General features: G+C 56.0%; 1 protein-coding gene across 1 annotated transcript; it reads right to left on the bottom strand.

Moving 5' to 3' along the window:
- Positions 1 to 77: 77 nt before the first annotated feature.
- DMAP1 (DNA methyltransferase 1 associated protein 1) lies at positions 78 to 15211 on the bottom strand. The gene is made up of 10 exons (XM_044672787.1): positions 15083 to 15211; positions 14543 to 14634; positions 14036 to 14231; positions 5994 to 6152; positions 5592 to 5759; positions 5250 to 5435; positions 1851 to 1922; positions 790 to 862; positions 350 to 633; positions 78 to 260 (listed from the first exon to the last, which is right to left on the bottom strand). The coding sequence occupies exons 1-10, from the start codon at positions 15182 to 15184 to the stop codon at positions 201 to 203; spliced, it is 1392 nt and encodes a 463-aa protein (XP_044528722.1). The 5' UTR covers positions 15185 to 15211; the 3' UTR covers positions 78 to 200.
- Between the last annotated feature and the right edge of the window lie 975 nt (positions 15212 to 16186).

Genomic DNA, 16186 nt, shown 5'->3' on the forward strand with positions numbered 1-16186 from the left:
GGGGGGGCGGGGGAACGGCGATGGGGGGACCCCCAAGGCCCACCCAGCACCGAGAAGAGAGCGAGAAGAGAGCGGGGCTCCGCACGCAGCAGCTGCTCTATTTGCCCAGCCCCCCCCCAACAGCAGTCCGTGTCTGTCCACCCGGGCACTGCCCAGGTGCCCACCCGGGCAGCGCGAGCCCAGCTCGGGCCTCCGGAGCTTCAGGGTTTCTTGGCCTTTTTCACTGAGGACGAGCTGGAGGCCGATTCCCGCCGCTTCCTCTGTGGGGAGATACGGGGGAGGATGAGCCACGGGGAGGCCCCGAGGAGCCGGGGAGGAGGTGGGGTGGGGGGGAGGCGCAGCTGCTCACCGAGTTGGGCGTGAGGGGAGCCCCCACGACGTCGATGATGGCGTCCTTGGCCAGGTCGGGGCCGGGGCCCTCGCCGGGCAGGGGCGGCGGCTCGGCGCTGGGAGGGGGCGGGGGGGCGGCCCCCAGGGGCCCCACTCTGGCCAGGGCCTCATGGCGGTGCCGCAGCATCTGCAGCTCGTACTCGCAGTTGGCGCAGGCCTGCTTCAGCTCGTACAGCAGCACCAGGTCGCTGCGGAGCTCGTTGAACATCTGGACCAGCTCCTCGGTGGGCGTCGGGCTCAGCTCTGCGGGCACAGCGGGCACAGCGCCTGAGCGGGGGCCTCTCCCAGGACCCCAGGCTGGCCCCCACCTCTGAATGCCACGCTTCCAGGGAAGGGGCCGGAAGGTCCCCTAAGTAACCCCCCTCTGCTCCCTGCCCCTGCCCCTGCCCCCAGACTCACCCACTCCGAGCTCCAGAAGCATCTGCTCCAAGGCCTTGATCTTCTTCTGCCCCACAGAGCTTGGAAGCTTCATCTGCAACAGCGGCCCAGCTGCCCTCAGTCTCCTCCTCGGCGCCCCGTCAGTCACCCCCTCCCCGACCCTTCCCCAGGCACCCCGGCACCAAGCCGAGGAGCAGAGATAGACAAAAGGGCCACAAGCAGTGGCCGCCCCAGGCCCAGACAAGGTCCGCGCCTCACAGAAGGGCTTCAGGCAAGGCAGCCCCAGGCCTCTGGGAGGTCTTGGCTCAGAGAAGGGACAGGGAAAAGGGCTTTAAAGGCTAGGCAGGGGAACGCCGAGGAGGCAGCCAGCGGCCATGGCGTGGAAGGGGAGAATGGACAGACTTGGGGAAGAATCTGGAATATCAGAAAGCAGGAGGGCATCTGGGAAGGTGTGAGCCAAGGCCAGAAGGCCTAGCCATGCCCCAAAGATTTCCTGAAGAGCTTGTTAGAGGAACCAGCCCCCTCCCAGGGTGGCACGGACAGGAGAGGGGCCTCATCCCACGGTGGGCGGGCGGGAGCTGCCCATCAAGCCTGGGCCAGGTCCCCTCTTCTATCTCCCGGTTCCACCTGGCCGTCGGCGGGCAGCCGGGCAGACTCCATTGGCTAGGGAGCGGAGTATATTCTAATTTCACCGTCATTAAGAAAATGTTCTGATTGATGTGGCAGGGCCCACTGATCCTGGCTCCGCATTTAGCGGGCGAGCCGTCCATCTCTAAGACGGATGAAGGTGCTCGTTCTCTCTGGGAAATGCTATCAGCCTGAAATGAGGAGTCCATCCCTCACCCCCTCGGCAAGGCTGGCCCCCAGTGACCAGGGCCCCGAGCCCAGGGAAGCCATTAGCCATCACCAAAGGCCACAGCCACCCCCCACTCAAACATTCTGGAAGTGGTGCCAAGGCTGGTGGCTGGTGGCTGGGGTGAGGCCGTGCCCAGGCCACAAACTAAGCGGACCAGAGGAGCCAGGCTAGAGACAAGGGTGGGGAGCGCCGAGAGCCAGCAAAGGCACCAAAGGACAGGACTTACCCTCTGACTTCGAAGGGTGACTCCGGCAGACTTGAAGTCCGGAAACTTGATGCCCGCTGTCTCCGGGACAGCCTGAAAGGAAGGGGAGAGTCGGGGATCAGACGGCAGGGGGTCCAGCAGCGGTCCCTTCGACCCCAAAGAGCAGGGCAGAAACCTCCCCCGGGGTCTTGGTAGGAGGGCCGGGCCTCACGGGGCAGCAGGCGATGCTGGACGCATCCCAGCTGCTCAGCCCTCCGGACAGCCTCCCGGCTCTTCTGATGGCTCAGCCTAGTAAGGAATTCTTTCCTCCACACCAAAGCTTCTTCCTCTGCCTCATCTCCAGAGCAGAGTGGAAGGCCCTCGCGGAGCCCACCCCGAGACCCGCTCACTTCTTCCCTCCCCCAGACAGGGATACAAGCCAGCCAGGCAGGGACATGTCTGAGCAGAGCCAGGGGCAGACAGCCAGGCCCAGCCTGGAAGGGCTGGAAGGGCCCTCAGCAGCCCCAGAGGCCACAGCCAACCAAGGGAAGCCCCAGCAGTGACAACGGTGAGAGCAAACACTGTGTGGCTTAAGACGTGCCAGGCACTACGCTAAGTTTCATAGCTGCCTCACGGCATCCTCACGATGAGCCGGGGAAGCAGGCAGAGGCGAAGTGGCATGTCTAATGCCGGATGGGAGCGCCCAGCACCCCAGTCCCTGCATCACAAAGCCTGGGCTCATTCGCCTCTGGCCTGGGAATCCCGGCTTCCCCCCTTTGGGTCTCAGCCTTCCCAGCTGCAGAACTCGAGTCCTCCAATATGGATAAGGAGAATCTTGCCCCAGGGGCCACCCTTCCTTTCTCAGGAGGCTTTCCCTGGTAGTTTTTCCTGGCATCAAGCCCCACCCCCAAACAATCTAAACTTACTCATAGATGAGGAAACTGAGGCCCAGGGAGAGGCAGGAGCCCACCTCCCCTAGTGCATCCTGGAGAAAGGATTTGGCAGCCCAACCTGGAAGCCTGACCCTGGGCAGAGCCTCCTCCAGGGTATGGGGCAGGGCCTTGGAACGAGAAAGATGCAGCAAGGGACACTTCCTGTTTGACACTGACCTCCTTGAAGGTGCAGTTTTAGCTCCGAGCCCCCTCCCTGCCCACTGAGGACCCGGGCAGTGTCCGGAGGCCTGAAAGAGGGTGGCAGAGTCGGGGGGGCCGAGGGCTTAGGGATCCCAGGACTTTCTGCCTTGTGACACCAGGATGGCACCCCAACTGGCCTCCCCTCTCAAATCCTCCTCCTGATCCCTAACCAAGCTGGCTCCAAGGGGAAGAGCACGGTGCTCACGTCAGGACGGCTCTCCCACCCCCCGCAAGAGATGCGGCTTGGGGCGGGCAGGTCCCCTTTCTAACAGGAGCCTTGTTGCTAACTGCTCTCTCAAGTCCGTTTGTTCATCTGAGACGGATGACTAATGACGCATCTGGAAGAAGGGCCCCATGCCTTTGAATGAGACCCAGCAGGAGGGGGGGAGCTGTCTACACTGGGACAGTTAGATGGCCATCCCCAAGTATCCCCAGTCCTGTTCCCTGGCCTCATGCACCAGGAAAGGAACCCCCACCCCCCACTGCCAGCTGTTGGGGCAGAGGAGGGAGAATACCAAAGCTGGCAGGAGCCCTGTGGTCAGCAGGCTGTGCAAGGCCATGGTGACACAAGATGAAGTGACCGTCCCTGCCCCAAGGCACACAAGGCTCAACCTCCAAGGGTCAAAAGGACATTCATGAGTGCCTGGCAAAGGTATTGAGACGAGGCAGGAGCCCTGACTCTGGGGAAGGAAGAGGAGGAGGCCCTGGGTTCTAATGCTGCCCTCAAAAGCAGTTTCTACACCCGTGAGATGAAGGACGTGGCTTAAGGGCCTCCAACACCGGAGCCCCAAGACGAGGCCAAAGTCCCATCAACATCCAGAGGCCACTAGAGCACATCTTGTGTTGGCAAACACCTGAAGTCAAAGTGGGCTCACACGATAAGGAAGGACAAACAGAATGAGGAGGCAAATCTGGACGGGATGGAGCCAAGCAGAGCCACAGGAAGCTCCCCACAAGACCTGACATGTAAAGGAAACAAAGGCAGCCAGGACCCAGCCGGGCTGCCCATCGCCGCCACTGAGCCTGCAGACTGGCTAAGGGGGCTCTCTTGGGGGAGGGGGAAGGGAGTGCTGGCCTAGACCCCAGCTCAGGGTAGACGGGATGAGGGGAACGACTAGTTCTAGAAATGGCAGCATAAAAGGGGAGCCGAGAGACACCCGAGGCGAAGGAGGAGATGGACGGCGAGGGCTCCCTCGGCTGCCTAGACAAAGAACGTCCGTGAGCCCTGCGGAAACGGGCAGCAGGGCTATCACTCCTATCAGAAGATGGCTGGCCGCAGGACTGGCCAAAGGCGAGAGTCCCAGGGCTTAGGAATACAAGGGATCAGAGTCCGTCACCTCTGGGCCATGACTAGGGGCCAGGAGCCAGCCTGGGACACCAGGAGGAGGCAGCAGAGACCTAGATTTTAGCAAAGTGCACGCTGTCTCTGCCTCGTGTTCTTATGGAAGAGATGGCGAGATGGGGGCGGGGCCATCCCCTAGTTAGGTGGGCACTGAATGGGCTTAACAACCAACCCCAAAGAGCAGTCATTTACGGCTCCCTGTTTACCAGGACTCCCCAGGAAAGTGTCCTTGGGTCAGGGCTCGGCCCTGGCGGGGCTGTTGAACAGAAAACCAGTGACTGGAGTCAAAGGACCCACAATGTCTGCTCACCACCCAGGAGACCCTCGAAAGTCACATTCTCCTCCGGCCCCAGCTTCCTCCTCTGTAAAAGGAGGGAGAGGGCCTCTACGGCCAAGGATCAGCTGGCACACACTGGGCCACAGCAAAGCCTCAGCCACCTCCCTCTTGGCTCTGCCCCCAGGAAAGCCAGAGCACAGGATCGAGGGCAGGGCCGCCCGCTGCCACAGGCTGGCAACACGGATGAAGCTGGGGGCCTGCGCCTGAGGGTAATAGAGCGACTTGCCAGGTCCAGGATGGAGGGGGGACACGGCTGGAGAGCTGATGCTGTGAAAAGATCTGGGGGCCCCCGTGGCCTACAGGCTCAGAAGAGCCAGCACAGACCTCGGCAGGCTCCGCAGTATCAGGGACGATGATCCGTGACAAAGCAGCCGCTGTGGTGGGGGCCTGGAGGGCCACGTGAGGATGGGGGGACAGAGCCAGGGGTACAGTGGGAAGAAATGGCTCCAGAGACTGAGTGACCTTAGCTTCTCCCCTTTTGGGGTCTCGGTGTCCTGCTCTGTAAAATGAGGGAGCTGGCCCGGAGCCTCTGAAGCCTCTTCCACGTCCAGGTCTAGGCACGCCCGGGCTCAGGCCGCAGAAGGGCCGCTGTCCTGGGAGGGCACTCGGGGCCCCCCAAGATTACTCACCGGCTTCTCGGTCTCCTTCTTCTGTGGCAGCTTCTTCTTGGGGGCCTTGCGCTCAGTGCGCCGCTGCTCCGCCGTGGTATCGGCGGCTGTGATGAGCTTCTGCAGGTCTTGGCTGCGCTTCTCCCGCTCCTTCTTGCGTGCCTCGATCTTGCGGAGCTCCTGAACCAGGTACTCCTCCTCTGCCACCTGCAGGCACAGTGAGGGGCCAGAACCCGCCATCGGGAATAAGGAGGGAGAGGGAGGCTGCCCCCACGATCCCTCTAAGTGCCAGGCCTGGGCCAGGGTGGAGCTGCCCTCGGGAGGTCAGCGAGCGGCGCCCACTGCCAGCAGCGCCAGCCTCACCTGCTCAGGGGTGCGGTTGTAGAGCCGCTCCAACTGCTCCTTCCTCCGCCGTTCATGCCCAGCATCGAAGACGGGCACCTTGAGGTCAGTGCCTGGCACAGCCCGGACATTGGCCAGCCTGGCACAGATGTGGTAGTAACGCTCCTTCAGGTCCTCCACCGACCGTTTCTGGGAGGGAGGAAGGACAGGTCAGGCGTGTCACGGAGGGGCCCTGGTGCGGGGTAGGAACGCCAGGGTTACCAGGTGGGGCGTGAGGGGAGAGGGCCAGGAGCTCAGGGGAAGGGGCGGGAGAAGGGGCTGAGCAAGGACCCCGGCACCACAGGGCTCCCTCGCTCCCGGGCAGTCGGGGCCAGACCCGCAGGAGGGGGAGGGAGCGCCGCTGCCCGCGCTGCCCGCACTGACCTTAAACTGCTGGTGATCGTAGCGATCGTGGATGACCACGAAGCGCAGGTCAAAGCGCCGGCTCAGGTCGAAGAGGTGGTCAGTCTCTGCCTTGGTCCAGGCATCGTCATGCAGGTACAGCTGGTACTCCTGCTCTGAATAGACGGGCACCTGGACAGCCTGGGGAGGACGCAAACAACCTCGTGTCGGGCGCAGGCAGGCGGCATCCGAGCCAAGGCTGCCTGAGGCTGGGCCGGGGCAGAGCGGCTCTGCCAGCGGGCAGCAAGGCGTCGTGGCACAGTGTGGCCACCAGGGGGCAGCAGAGACGCGCCAGCCGGAGAATGTGGCACAGACCCGGGCCTGGCCCCGACTTCCCCAGAGGAGTTTAGGGAGGACAGGAAGACGATGCAGCGGATGGCAAAGACTGTGCCACACGGGCACGCAGGAGATGTGGAGCCCGGAGAAGAGAGGCCCAGGGGGACAAAGAGGGATTCGCCGCCTCCTGCTAGGTCAGAGACTGAGCCAAAGGGAAGAGGGGGACAGATTTTGCCTGGAAAAAGGGCTCTGCCAAAGGGTGGCTGGACCCAGAGCCCATCCCCACCCCCTGGGGTCCAGGGGAAGAGGGGGAATGGAAAAATGGGAAAAGAAAGACAGAACCAAGAGGGGGCCTCTTCCCCTTAGCTCTGGGGCCCAGGAGAATTCAGCCAACTCCATCTGTCCACTGATCCTAGGAAGGAGAAGCAGAACCCTGAACCATGCTAGGAACCTGAGCAAGCCAAGGAGCCAAACCTGACAGGAAAGAGGGTGGCCAGGCAGGTCTCAACATCGGGGTCAGAAACCAGGACAGTGAGCGGCCACTACCCAGAGGATGGCAAGAGACACTCATTCCCTCTAGGAGGTGAGCACCCAGCTTGCTGCGGGCCTCCAAGAAGAGGCAGACGCTGCCCCCACCCCGGACTGCGCTCGCTAGCAGGTCTTCCCGGATGTCAAACTCCTGATTCTGCCCTCCAATGCCCAACAAGGAAGTCTTCTTCCCCAAGTCAGCCCTTCCAAGACCTGAGACATCTATTCCCTCCCTGGGGTCTTCTCTTGTCCAGGCTCGGCATGCCCAGTACCTTCTCTGGCCTTCCTGCATCATGCAATCAAGGACCTTCACCATGCTGGCTGCCTTCCACATTCTCTGGACAGTCAGCGTCCTCCTTAAACTGTGGCCAGAGCAGAGGGCACTGGGACCCTTACCTCCTTACCCCAGGAAATTCTGTCCCTCCTGCTGCTACTCGAGGTCACCACAGTTTTCTGGCTGCCCCATCACCCTGCTGACTCCTATTGAGTTTACAGGGCCTACGGTCCACTTGAACCCCTAGTTCAGTGATGGTGACCATTTTAGAGATCGTATGCCCAAACTGCACCCTCAACCCACCTGTGAGCCCCCTGCATTGCCCCAGATGGGACAGAGGAAGTGCTTGCATTGGGCCTCTGGGTGGGGGGAGGCATGTGAAAATTGTCCTCAGGCAAGGTGGAGAGGGAGAACAGGGCAGCTCCCTCCAGCAGACCAGGGCACATGTGCCACATCTTTGTCAACAAGGCCCTAGATCTTTTTCAGAAAAACCTGATATCTATCCTATCTTCCCCCATCTTACATTTATGGAATTAATTATTTTGTGCCCAGTTGTAAAACTATTTCCACTGATACCTAATGAATTTTATCTCAACTCAGCCCAGGGCTTTAGCCCATCCAGTTCTGTTTGGGTCTTGCCTCTGTCCCCCACTGGGTTAGCTCTCCCTCTCAGCTGTCTGCCATCTATACCCTTTTCCAAGTCACTGATAAAGATGCTAAAAAGTCCAAAGACAAGCACTGATCCCTGGGACCCTCCAGTGAAGACCTCCTGCCCTGGTGACACTGAACCATCCACTCCTCTTGGAAGTGCACTAGCTGAGCCACTGAAGGGGTGAGGGAGGCTTGGCTGCTGTAGAGGAAGCCCTGCTTCCCTTTCTCCTTGTTCCCCCTCAGGAGACCTTCTAGAATTTCCCAGGAATTAAAGTCAAGCTCCCACTGTTTGGAATAACATCTGCCCTTCTCCCATGCTGTGGTACCTTGAGGTCTCATCTGCAGAGCTTTTGGGGCCCAGACCCAACAACTTGAACCTGCTCCATAGGAGAAGGGCCGCCAGACTGCAAGCTCCCCTTGTTCCCCTCTCCTCCAGAAGCCCTCTCCCACTCTTCCCAGTCACTCACATCCCCAACAAGACCTGGCCGTCTCTTTCACAGAACACGGCCTTAAGTCCAGCTTAAGGAGAAAATGAGGACTACAGCACCTGCAGCCCCTCAACTCTTCTCTCCCACTAGCATCATCACTCACACTCTCCCCTTTGCTTCCTGTTGGAAAGTACAAATCTCTCTCCCTGTGCCTTTTATCTCACTTAACTGGCCCCTCCTTTGGAGCACTACAACCCAAAGTGCCCCTCCCCAGTGCCCAACAATAGGCCAACAAACCTAGGGTTGAGTCTTCTCTTCCTAGACCAGCCGGGGGATGGCCTCCCTGAGCTCACCCCCTCCATCCATGCCAATGCAGCCTCCCCGAGTGCTCAGGAAATGCTCAGACTGCCTGCCTGCTATAAAACACAGTATTTGTGGTTGGGCCCTTGGTAGCTGTAAAAATCTAAAAACAAAATGAGATTTGGGGAAGAGATGAGGGTCTTTGTAGAATCTTACTACAAGAAATGGGAGGGGATTCAAATCTGATCTCAGACACTTCTTGGCTATGTGTCCCTGGCCAAGTCACTTCCCCTCCATTGCCTAGCTCTGACTGCTGTTCTGCCTTGGAGCCAATACACAATATCACTTCTAAGACAGAAGGGTTTTTGAAATAGAAGAAGAAATAGTGAAGATGTCATGCTCAAAGAAACATGAGGTTTATAGAGCTAATGTAGGGCACAGCAGCCCTGTGGCATTACTGGCTTCTGAAGTCAAACCAATTGCACCGAACAGGCCTCGTTCTGAAGAGTAGAATCACACTTCCACCTGCTCAGGAACAAGTGGGGGCCAATGGATACAGAATGTGCCCGTCTATCATGGGGTGGGGGCAGGGAGCTTTATCGGTTGGATTGGCTTTGTTAAAAAGTTATCACCTGGTTACTTTGCTACAGGGAATGGTTCGATGGGGGGAGGTGAGGACTACTAGGAAATGACTAGGATATGAAAGCACTAAAAAAGAATTCCTTCAAAATTTAAAAAAAAAAAAAGAAAGGAGGTGGAGCAGAGTGTGTTACAGCTGGTCAGAGGCAAGAATATAGTGTTGTGGCTGGATGTCAGAAGGCATGGGTTTGTATTCCAGCTGAAAATCCCTGAGCCTCAGTTTCCTCATCTGTAAAGTGGTAAGAATAGTCCCTGTCCTGCTGAGCTCACACTGGATGGGAACCTAAGGGGAACGTTGGACTCGTCAGTAGGAAAAATGGTTTGTAAACTGGGGAGGAAAGTCTTCATTCAAGATAATAAAAAAGGTCCTCACCAGGAAGCAGTCAGGCCTGGAGGGAGGTGGCGCACTTCTCTGATGTCTTCTGGCCTTGGGGATCTCATCCATTTCCATGGTGTCACCCCCTCCTGTGTATAGGGATTCCTCTAATCCCAAGCATTTGGTGGGCCCCAAGCCCATCCCTCTGCCACTAGAAAGGTGCCTGAAGCTCCAGAGGCCATTTACTAGCTGGGCGAACACACTGAAAGGCCCAGTGGACTCTGGGTGCAGCCCAAAGCAGACTGGTTTTCCCTTTGTGTATTTTTCTTCCTTTTTTTCCGCAGTATGGTTAATATGGAAAGGTTCTGCATGACTTCATATATATATATATATATAATATGCTTGCCTTCTCAATGAGGGGGCAGGGGGAGAGGGCCTGGAAAAGAATTTGGGACTCAAAAATTTTTTTAAATCCCCCAAATCAATTAATTTAAAACACACACACACACACACACACACACACACACACACACACACACACACAGCTCTTGTAAGCCTGTTTTCTCACCTGTCCCTACACCTCAAATGGCCCTTAGTAGGCCCAAACCAGATCAAGTATGTACAGAGGGGAACGTGACCAACTGCAGCTCCCAGAGGAGAATGTACAAACTGCTGTGAAAAAGCTGAGGCCACTTCTTGGGCCCAAGTACCATTCCCACGTGACAAAGAATAGGGGGCAAGGGGGCAGGATTTATTAAGGCCTACTTTGTGCCACTCACAATAACCATCCAAGGTAGGTGCTATGGGGATTCTATTTTACAACTGAGGAAACTGAGGCAGGCAGAGGTGAAGTGATTTACCTAGGCTCACCCAACTAGTCACTGTCTGAGTCAGGATTTGAATTCAGGTCTTCAGTACTTCAGGCCCAGGCATTTGATCCAATGTACCACCTAGCTGCCTCTGCCTTTAGATTGTAGCTGCTTTGACATGTGACAGGGGGAGAGTGAAGGTTGATTATCGCAGGGACTGCAGCTTAGAACCTTCACATATACAGGCCCAGACCTATAAAAGGCAGCTAGGGCCAGCTGAGCCCAGAGAGCCTGGAAGGCAGGAAGCCCATGTCCTGGCAGGCCTCCATGAGGCCTGTCCATCCTCCTTCTTGCTGCAGAGGATTCTGGGGATCAGGCCCCAACCACAGAGGAGCAAGGCAGTGTGACCTGAACCACATGCTGATGGCCAAGTGGCTGGTTAATCTGTGAACTACTACAAACAATACATTTTGGCCCCTCCTGAAAACAAGGCCTCTGGGAAAACTGAGCCTTCATTTCTGGGACGTTCATAGTATCCAAGCCAGTCGGTTAGCAGCCACGAGGAAACATCTCATGGCTAGAGGCGCTACACGCTAAGGCCAAAGCCGGGAAATGCTCTCTCAAAGGGGGAGGCCCTGGGGTGGGTGGGACACAGGCAAGCACTCCGACAAGATGTAAACTGGAATAAGCCCAGAGAGGGTGAGTCCACTAGCATTAAGGGAGAATCAGGAAAGGCTTCCTGTAGAAGGTGGGACTTCAGCTGAGTCTTGAAGGAAGCCAGGAGGTGGAGAGGGAGATGTCAGGCAGGGGGCACAGCCGATGACCACACCTGGAGTCAGGAACAGGAACCTCATGCTCAAGGAGCAACAAGAAGGCCAGTGTGACTCAATCCCAGAATACACAGTGGGGAGTAGTTTCAGAAGTCTAGCAAGGCAGGAAGAGGCCAGGTTAGGAAATGCTTCACAAGCACCCCAGAGGATTATTGATCCTGGAGGTGACAGGGAGTCACTGGAGTCTCCCGAATGCAGGGTGACATGATGAGAGCAAGAACTACCTGACAACCAATGGGGGGAGCTTTGCCACAGGAAGACCCACCTATAGGCTATTGCGACAGTCCAGGGGCCTGGAGCGTCAAAGAAGGGGGACTGTGCAAAAGATGTAGCAAAGGTAAAATCAACAGGACGAGGCAAGTGACTGGCCTAGAAGGATGAGGGAAGCTGCCACCTAGGTAGTGAGCCAAAGGGGCCGGGAGGATAATGCTGCCTTTGACAATAACAGAGAAAGGCTGGGGTAAAAAGATCGTTTCAATCTGGGGCTTGCTGAGTTTAAGTGTCTATATGGGCATCCAATTTGAGACACCCAACAGGCAGCTGGAGATAAAAGACTAGGGGTCCAGAGAGAGGGGAAGGCTACAGAGAAAGACTGAGAATCATGTGCAGGGAGATGGCGCCTGGAATCACTGGAGCTCTGGTACAGAGCAGGGCTTGGCAAAGTAGGCCCCAAAAGAGTCTCCTGTCTACTACCTGACACCTATTTTGGCAAATCCAAAGCTAAGAATGGCTTTTACATTTTTAAATGAAGCTTTATTGTATTGAAAAAATGCAAAAATCATTCTTAGCTCAATGGCCACACAAAAATAGACAGCAGCGGGGCAGCTGGGTAGCTCAGTGGATTGAGAGTCAGGCCTAGAGACGGGAGGTCCTGGGTTCAAATCTGGCCTCAGACACTTCCCAGCCGTGTGACCCTAGGCAAGTCACTTGACCCCCATTGCCCACCCTTACCACTCTTCCACCAAAGAGCCAATACACAGAAGTTAAGGGCTTAAAAATAAACAAATAAACAAATAAATGAACAAATAAATAAATAAATGAATGAATGAATAAATAAACAAACAAACAAATAAATAAATAAATGAGATTTAAAAAAAAAATAGGTGGTAGCAGGCTGATTCCTGGTATACAGGAGAAGAAAAGAGGCCCCAGGAAAGAACCTCGATAATGGGCATGAACCGAATGAAAATTCAACACAGAAGACAGAAATGGTCAGAGAGGGAGGAAGAGAGAGGAGAGAGTAGTGTTACAAAACCCTAAAGATAGTATCTAGAGGAAGATGGCAATTTACGGAATTAAAGCCTACAGGAGCAAAAAGAATGTGGGCTAGGAAAAGGCCATTCAATCTGGCACTGAAGAGGTGAGAGTAACTTTGGGGAGGGCAGTCTTATTGAGTGGGAAGGTTGGAAGCCAGAATACAGAGTTAAGAATGAAAAGCAGCACAGGCATCAATTGTAGAGAGATTCCTCTGAGAGTTCACCACCAAAAAATCACAGGTGGTGGGGAGAGAAAGGTTTCTGAAGGACAGGGAAGATGTGGGCAGTGGGGAAGGAGTCAGTAGGCAGGAAACAATTGAAGTTTAGTGAGTAGAGATGAGAGAGAAGAAGACTGGCCGGATGGAATAGGATCTTTCAAACAAGGAGAGGATTGGCCTTGGTCAAGAGTAAGGCCTCCTCTTCATGTGAGACAGGTGAAGAAGGAGAGTAGCAGCAGGCACTGGAGTGATAGATAGGAAAAGGAAAGAAGAGGGAGCTCATGACCTCCATTTTTTCTATAAAATATGAGACAAGGATCTCTGCTGAGGATGATAAAGAGGACAAAGAACAACAGAGCTTCATGAGCTTGAATGTAGCTTTTACTCCTTTTCCAGGGCTCATGACCAGCCTGTCCCCAAGCCCTGTCCACTCCCCTGCTAGTTCTGTCTTCTTTCTCACACAGCCACTGGCTCAGTCTAGGCACTTCACTGGCACTTGCCTGGACATCTACAATGTCATTTCCTTGACACTCTCCAACCCTGTCTGCCTAGTCCAATCCATCCTTAAGAGGATGCAGACCTTACTGGTACGGTGGCTATAGGGGCACCATCATTTCTAGGGTTCAATTTTTCCCACTGATACATACCACCTTGGTACCTATGCAAATCATCTCATCTCCTTCACTTTCTTCATCTGCACAATGAAAGTAGTGGAGACTAATGACCTCAGACGTTCCTGCCAGCTAGATCTGATGCCAGGATTCAACACAAATCCCTCAGCTCCCTACTCAGAACCCAAAATCTTTCGGTGACTCCCAGCCACCTCCTGGAACAAAGTTCAAACCTTGTATCCTGGCAATGAAGGACCTTGGCCATCCAGTGGCCCAGACCTTCCCATTCTTACTTTATGTGACTTTCCCTCCAACAGCTTCCACAAGGCAGCCCAATTCCATGACCCACTAGACTGCTGGCTCCATGCCTCAAGCTCAGGGGGTCCCCCATAATGCATGAACTCATCCTACCCCCTGTTCTGGGTCCTCCGTAAGCCTTAGGACTCAGTTCAAAAACCATCTCCTTGGGGGCAGCTGGATAGCTCAGTGGATTAAGAGCCAGACTTGGAGATGGGAGGTCTTGGGTTCAAATCTGGCCTCAGACACACTTCCTAGACCCTGGGCAAGTCACTTCACACCCATTGCCTAGCCCTTACCACTCTTCTGCCTTGGAACCAATACATAGGATTCTAAGGTGGAAGATAAGGGTTTAAAAAAGAAAAACCCACCTCCTCCCTGAAACCTGTCCAACTCTCAATGCCCTTCTTCCTGGGCCCTCCCCTAGCCCTTAGTCTGACTCTCTTTGGTGATACCTCTCCAAAGACTAGGAGTCACATAAGAACAGAAACTGTTTTATACGTGTCTTTTATGTCTGCCGAACCAAACCAAAGGTTCAGTTGGGCCCAATAGGAGCCAACCCCAGTGAGCATAGAAGCAAGGAAGCCTCACCTTATTGAACCTAGCAAAGGGATAGTCCTTGCCTTCCTCAGCTGCACGCCGCCAGTGATAGAACATGGCCCCATCTTTGCGGGCAGGGTTAGTAAAAGGCATCCACTTCCAGGGTCGAACTTTCTTGGATCCTAGCTTGGCCTTCACTGTGCGGTATCCTTGAGTGGTATCACTGGGGAGCAGAGGGGGTGCATCCCTGCCAGGGAAGTGGGAAGAGTAATTATAGGGAAGTGTCTAGAGCACCCCATGAACCCTCCTTGATCCTCCCCCCTGAAAGGGAAAAATCTATGTGTATGGGGGTGGGAAGAGTAGCCCAGCAGAAAAGGGACAAGAAAGCTCAGAAAAGCTGTTCCAGATCTAAATGAACCCTAAAAAAGACTGCCAAGACCAGCCCTACAGAAACCTCAGATAGGAGAGGGGAGACCTGGGCATCTCACTTTACCAAGGAAAAGGGAAATAGAGCTTGGACTGGTGGGGACAAGGAAGTAAAAGGGAGAATCCACTTGCTTTTTGTCGGAGTAGAGCAAAGCGTAGACCTCTCGGTGCATGCCCTCTGGCCTCTTGAACGTCAGCGTCTCTGATGACTTCTTGGACTTTTTCTATGGAGGGACCAAGACTCAAGTGGAGAGACCAGGCCAGGGAGCCCCCCATCCCTCCAACCTGGCACCCTCAGCCCCTGACCTCTGCCCCACCTTTGCCATCAGCCCCTACTGCAGAGGAGCTGAAAGAGACTTTAAAGGGCATGGAGGCTGGCCCCACTTGAGCAGGGGTCAGCCTGTGTTTGCTTGGAGCCCAGTAGAGACGGGGAGCTCACTACCTTTCTGGCACAGCCTGGCTCTTCAGCCTACCTGAGGCAGGTCCAGGAAGATGCTCAGAAACCCCGCCCCTTTCTCCCGACCCCGCCCACCAAGGCGCGCAGGCGCACAAGGCCCCGCCCCGTTCGGGGACCGACTCGTCTCACACTACGCAGGCGCCCTCGGGCCGGGAAGCAGCCTCGGCCCCACCCCTCGAGGCCCGCCCCGTCTAAATGCGCAGCCGCAGAAGCACCTTGTCTGGGTTGATGATGTCCTTCTTGCTGATGGGCCCCGGCGCATCGCCCTCCGGCCCACCCAACTCCAGAATGTCGCGCACGTCGGCGCCTGTCGCCATGGCGGCCCGCGGACTGTTCGGGCCCGAGTTCGGCCCCGGCCCCTCCTCCTCCCTCCTCCCGCCGCCGCCGCCGCCGCCACTGCCGCCTCCCGGCGCCGCAGGCTCCGACTTCCGGCCGTGCAGAGTCACCGCCTAACCGGCCCGGCCGGACTACTTCCGGTACAAGCGCGCCCGAGTACGGTCGCGATCGTACGCGCTGGCCCGGGGCGGAGCCTGCGCGCACTCCGCCCCTCGAGCCCTCATCCTTCCCCGCCTTCTCTGTGCGCCTAATATGTACCTAAAGGGCTGCGGAGACCCCAGTGTTTAAAGCGAAGACGTCCCCGCCAATCTTCTCACATATCTACACACACACACACACACACACACACACACACACACACACACGACTATGCTCTAGGTAGCGGGGAGCGCTCTTAATCACTGAAGGGGGGGCTTTAGTGGATCCCAGCTTGGGCTGGGGAGTAACTTCCCAATGGACTGAAATGGGGAGAAACTCCAGGGAGAACGGTGAGGAGAATCATCAGTGAGGACTTCCGCTATGGGGGTAGCTGTATAAGGGAGAGAAGGGCTGTGCAGAGATGGCAGAAGCAGCTAGTAGAGCTTAGTGGATAAAGCCAGAAGGATTGTGTCCAAATCCCACCCCAGGCACTTCCTAACTTTGTGACCCTGGACAAGTCATTTCACCACTATCCGCCTCAGTTTCCTCATCTGTGAAATGGAGATGATGAAACCACCTACTTCTCAGGGTTTTTATGAGGATCAAATGAAATACCACAGGAGTGGGCACCCTGTAAATACTCATTCCCTTCCCCTAGAATCCAAGACAACGTCAGATAGGTAGGATGACAGAAAATGAAGTTGCCAAGATAACACCGAGGTCACTAGGAGACAGGACTAATGCTGGCAGTTCCTTTAGGGAGGTTAGGAAGAGCAAAAGTTTTGGGGGAGGAAGATAATTAAGTTCAGGGGATGGCTGAGTGGCTCAGGAGACAGAAACAGACC

This window comes from Gracilinanus agilis, chromosome 4 (genome assembly GCF_016433145.1).
Source record: "Gracilinanus agilis isolate LMUSP501 chromosome 4, AgileGrace, whole genome shotgun sequence".
Taxonomy (NCBI): Eukaryota; Metazoa; Chordata; class Mammalia; order Didelphimorphia; family Didelphidae; genus Gracilinanus; species Gracilinanus agilis.

Bases quoted from the DNA above. Each gene is read 5' to 3' on its own strand.
- DMAP1 (XM_044672787.1), bottom strand. From the start codon at position 15,184: ATGGCGACAGGCGCCGACGTGCGCGACATTCTGGAGTTGGGTGGGCCG. The intron at 14,232-14,542 runs GCAAGTGGATTC...CTTCCCTGGCAG, and splicing joins TTGCTCTACTCCGACAAAAA to GGATGCACCCCCTCTGCTCC. The intron at 261-349 runs GTGAGCAGCTGC...ATCTCCCCACAG, and splicing joins CTCCCCTCACGCCCAACTCG to AGGAAGCGGCGGGAATCGGC.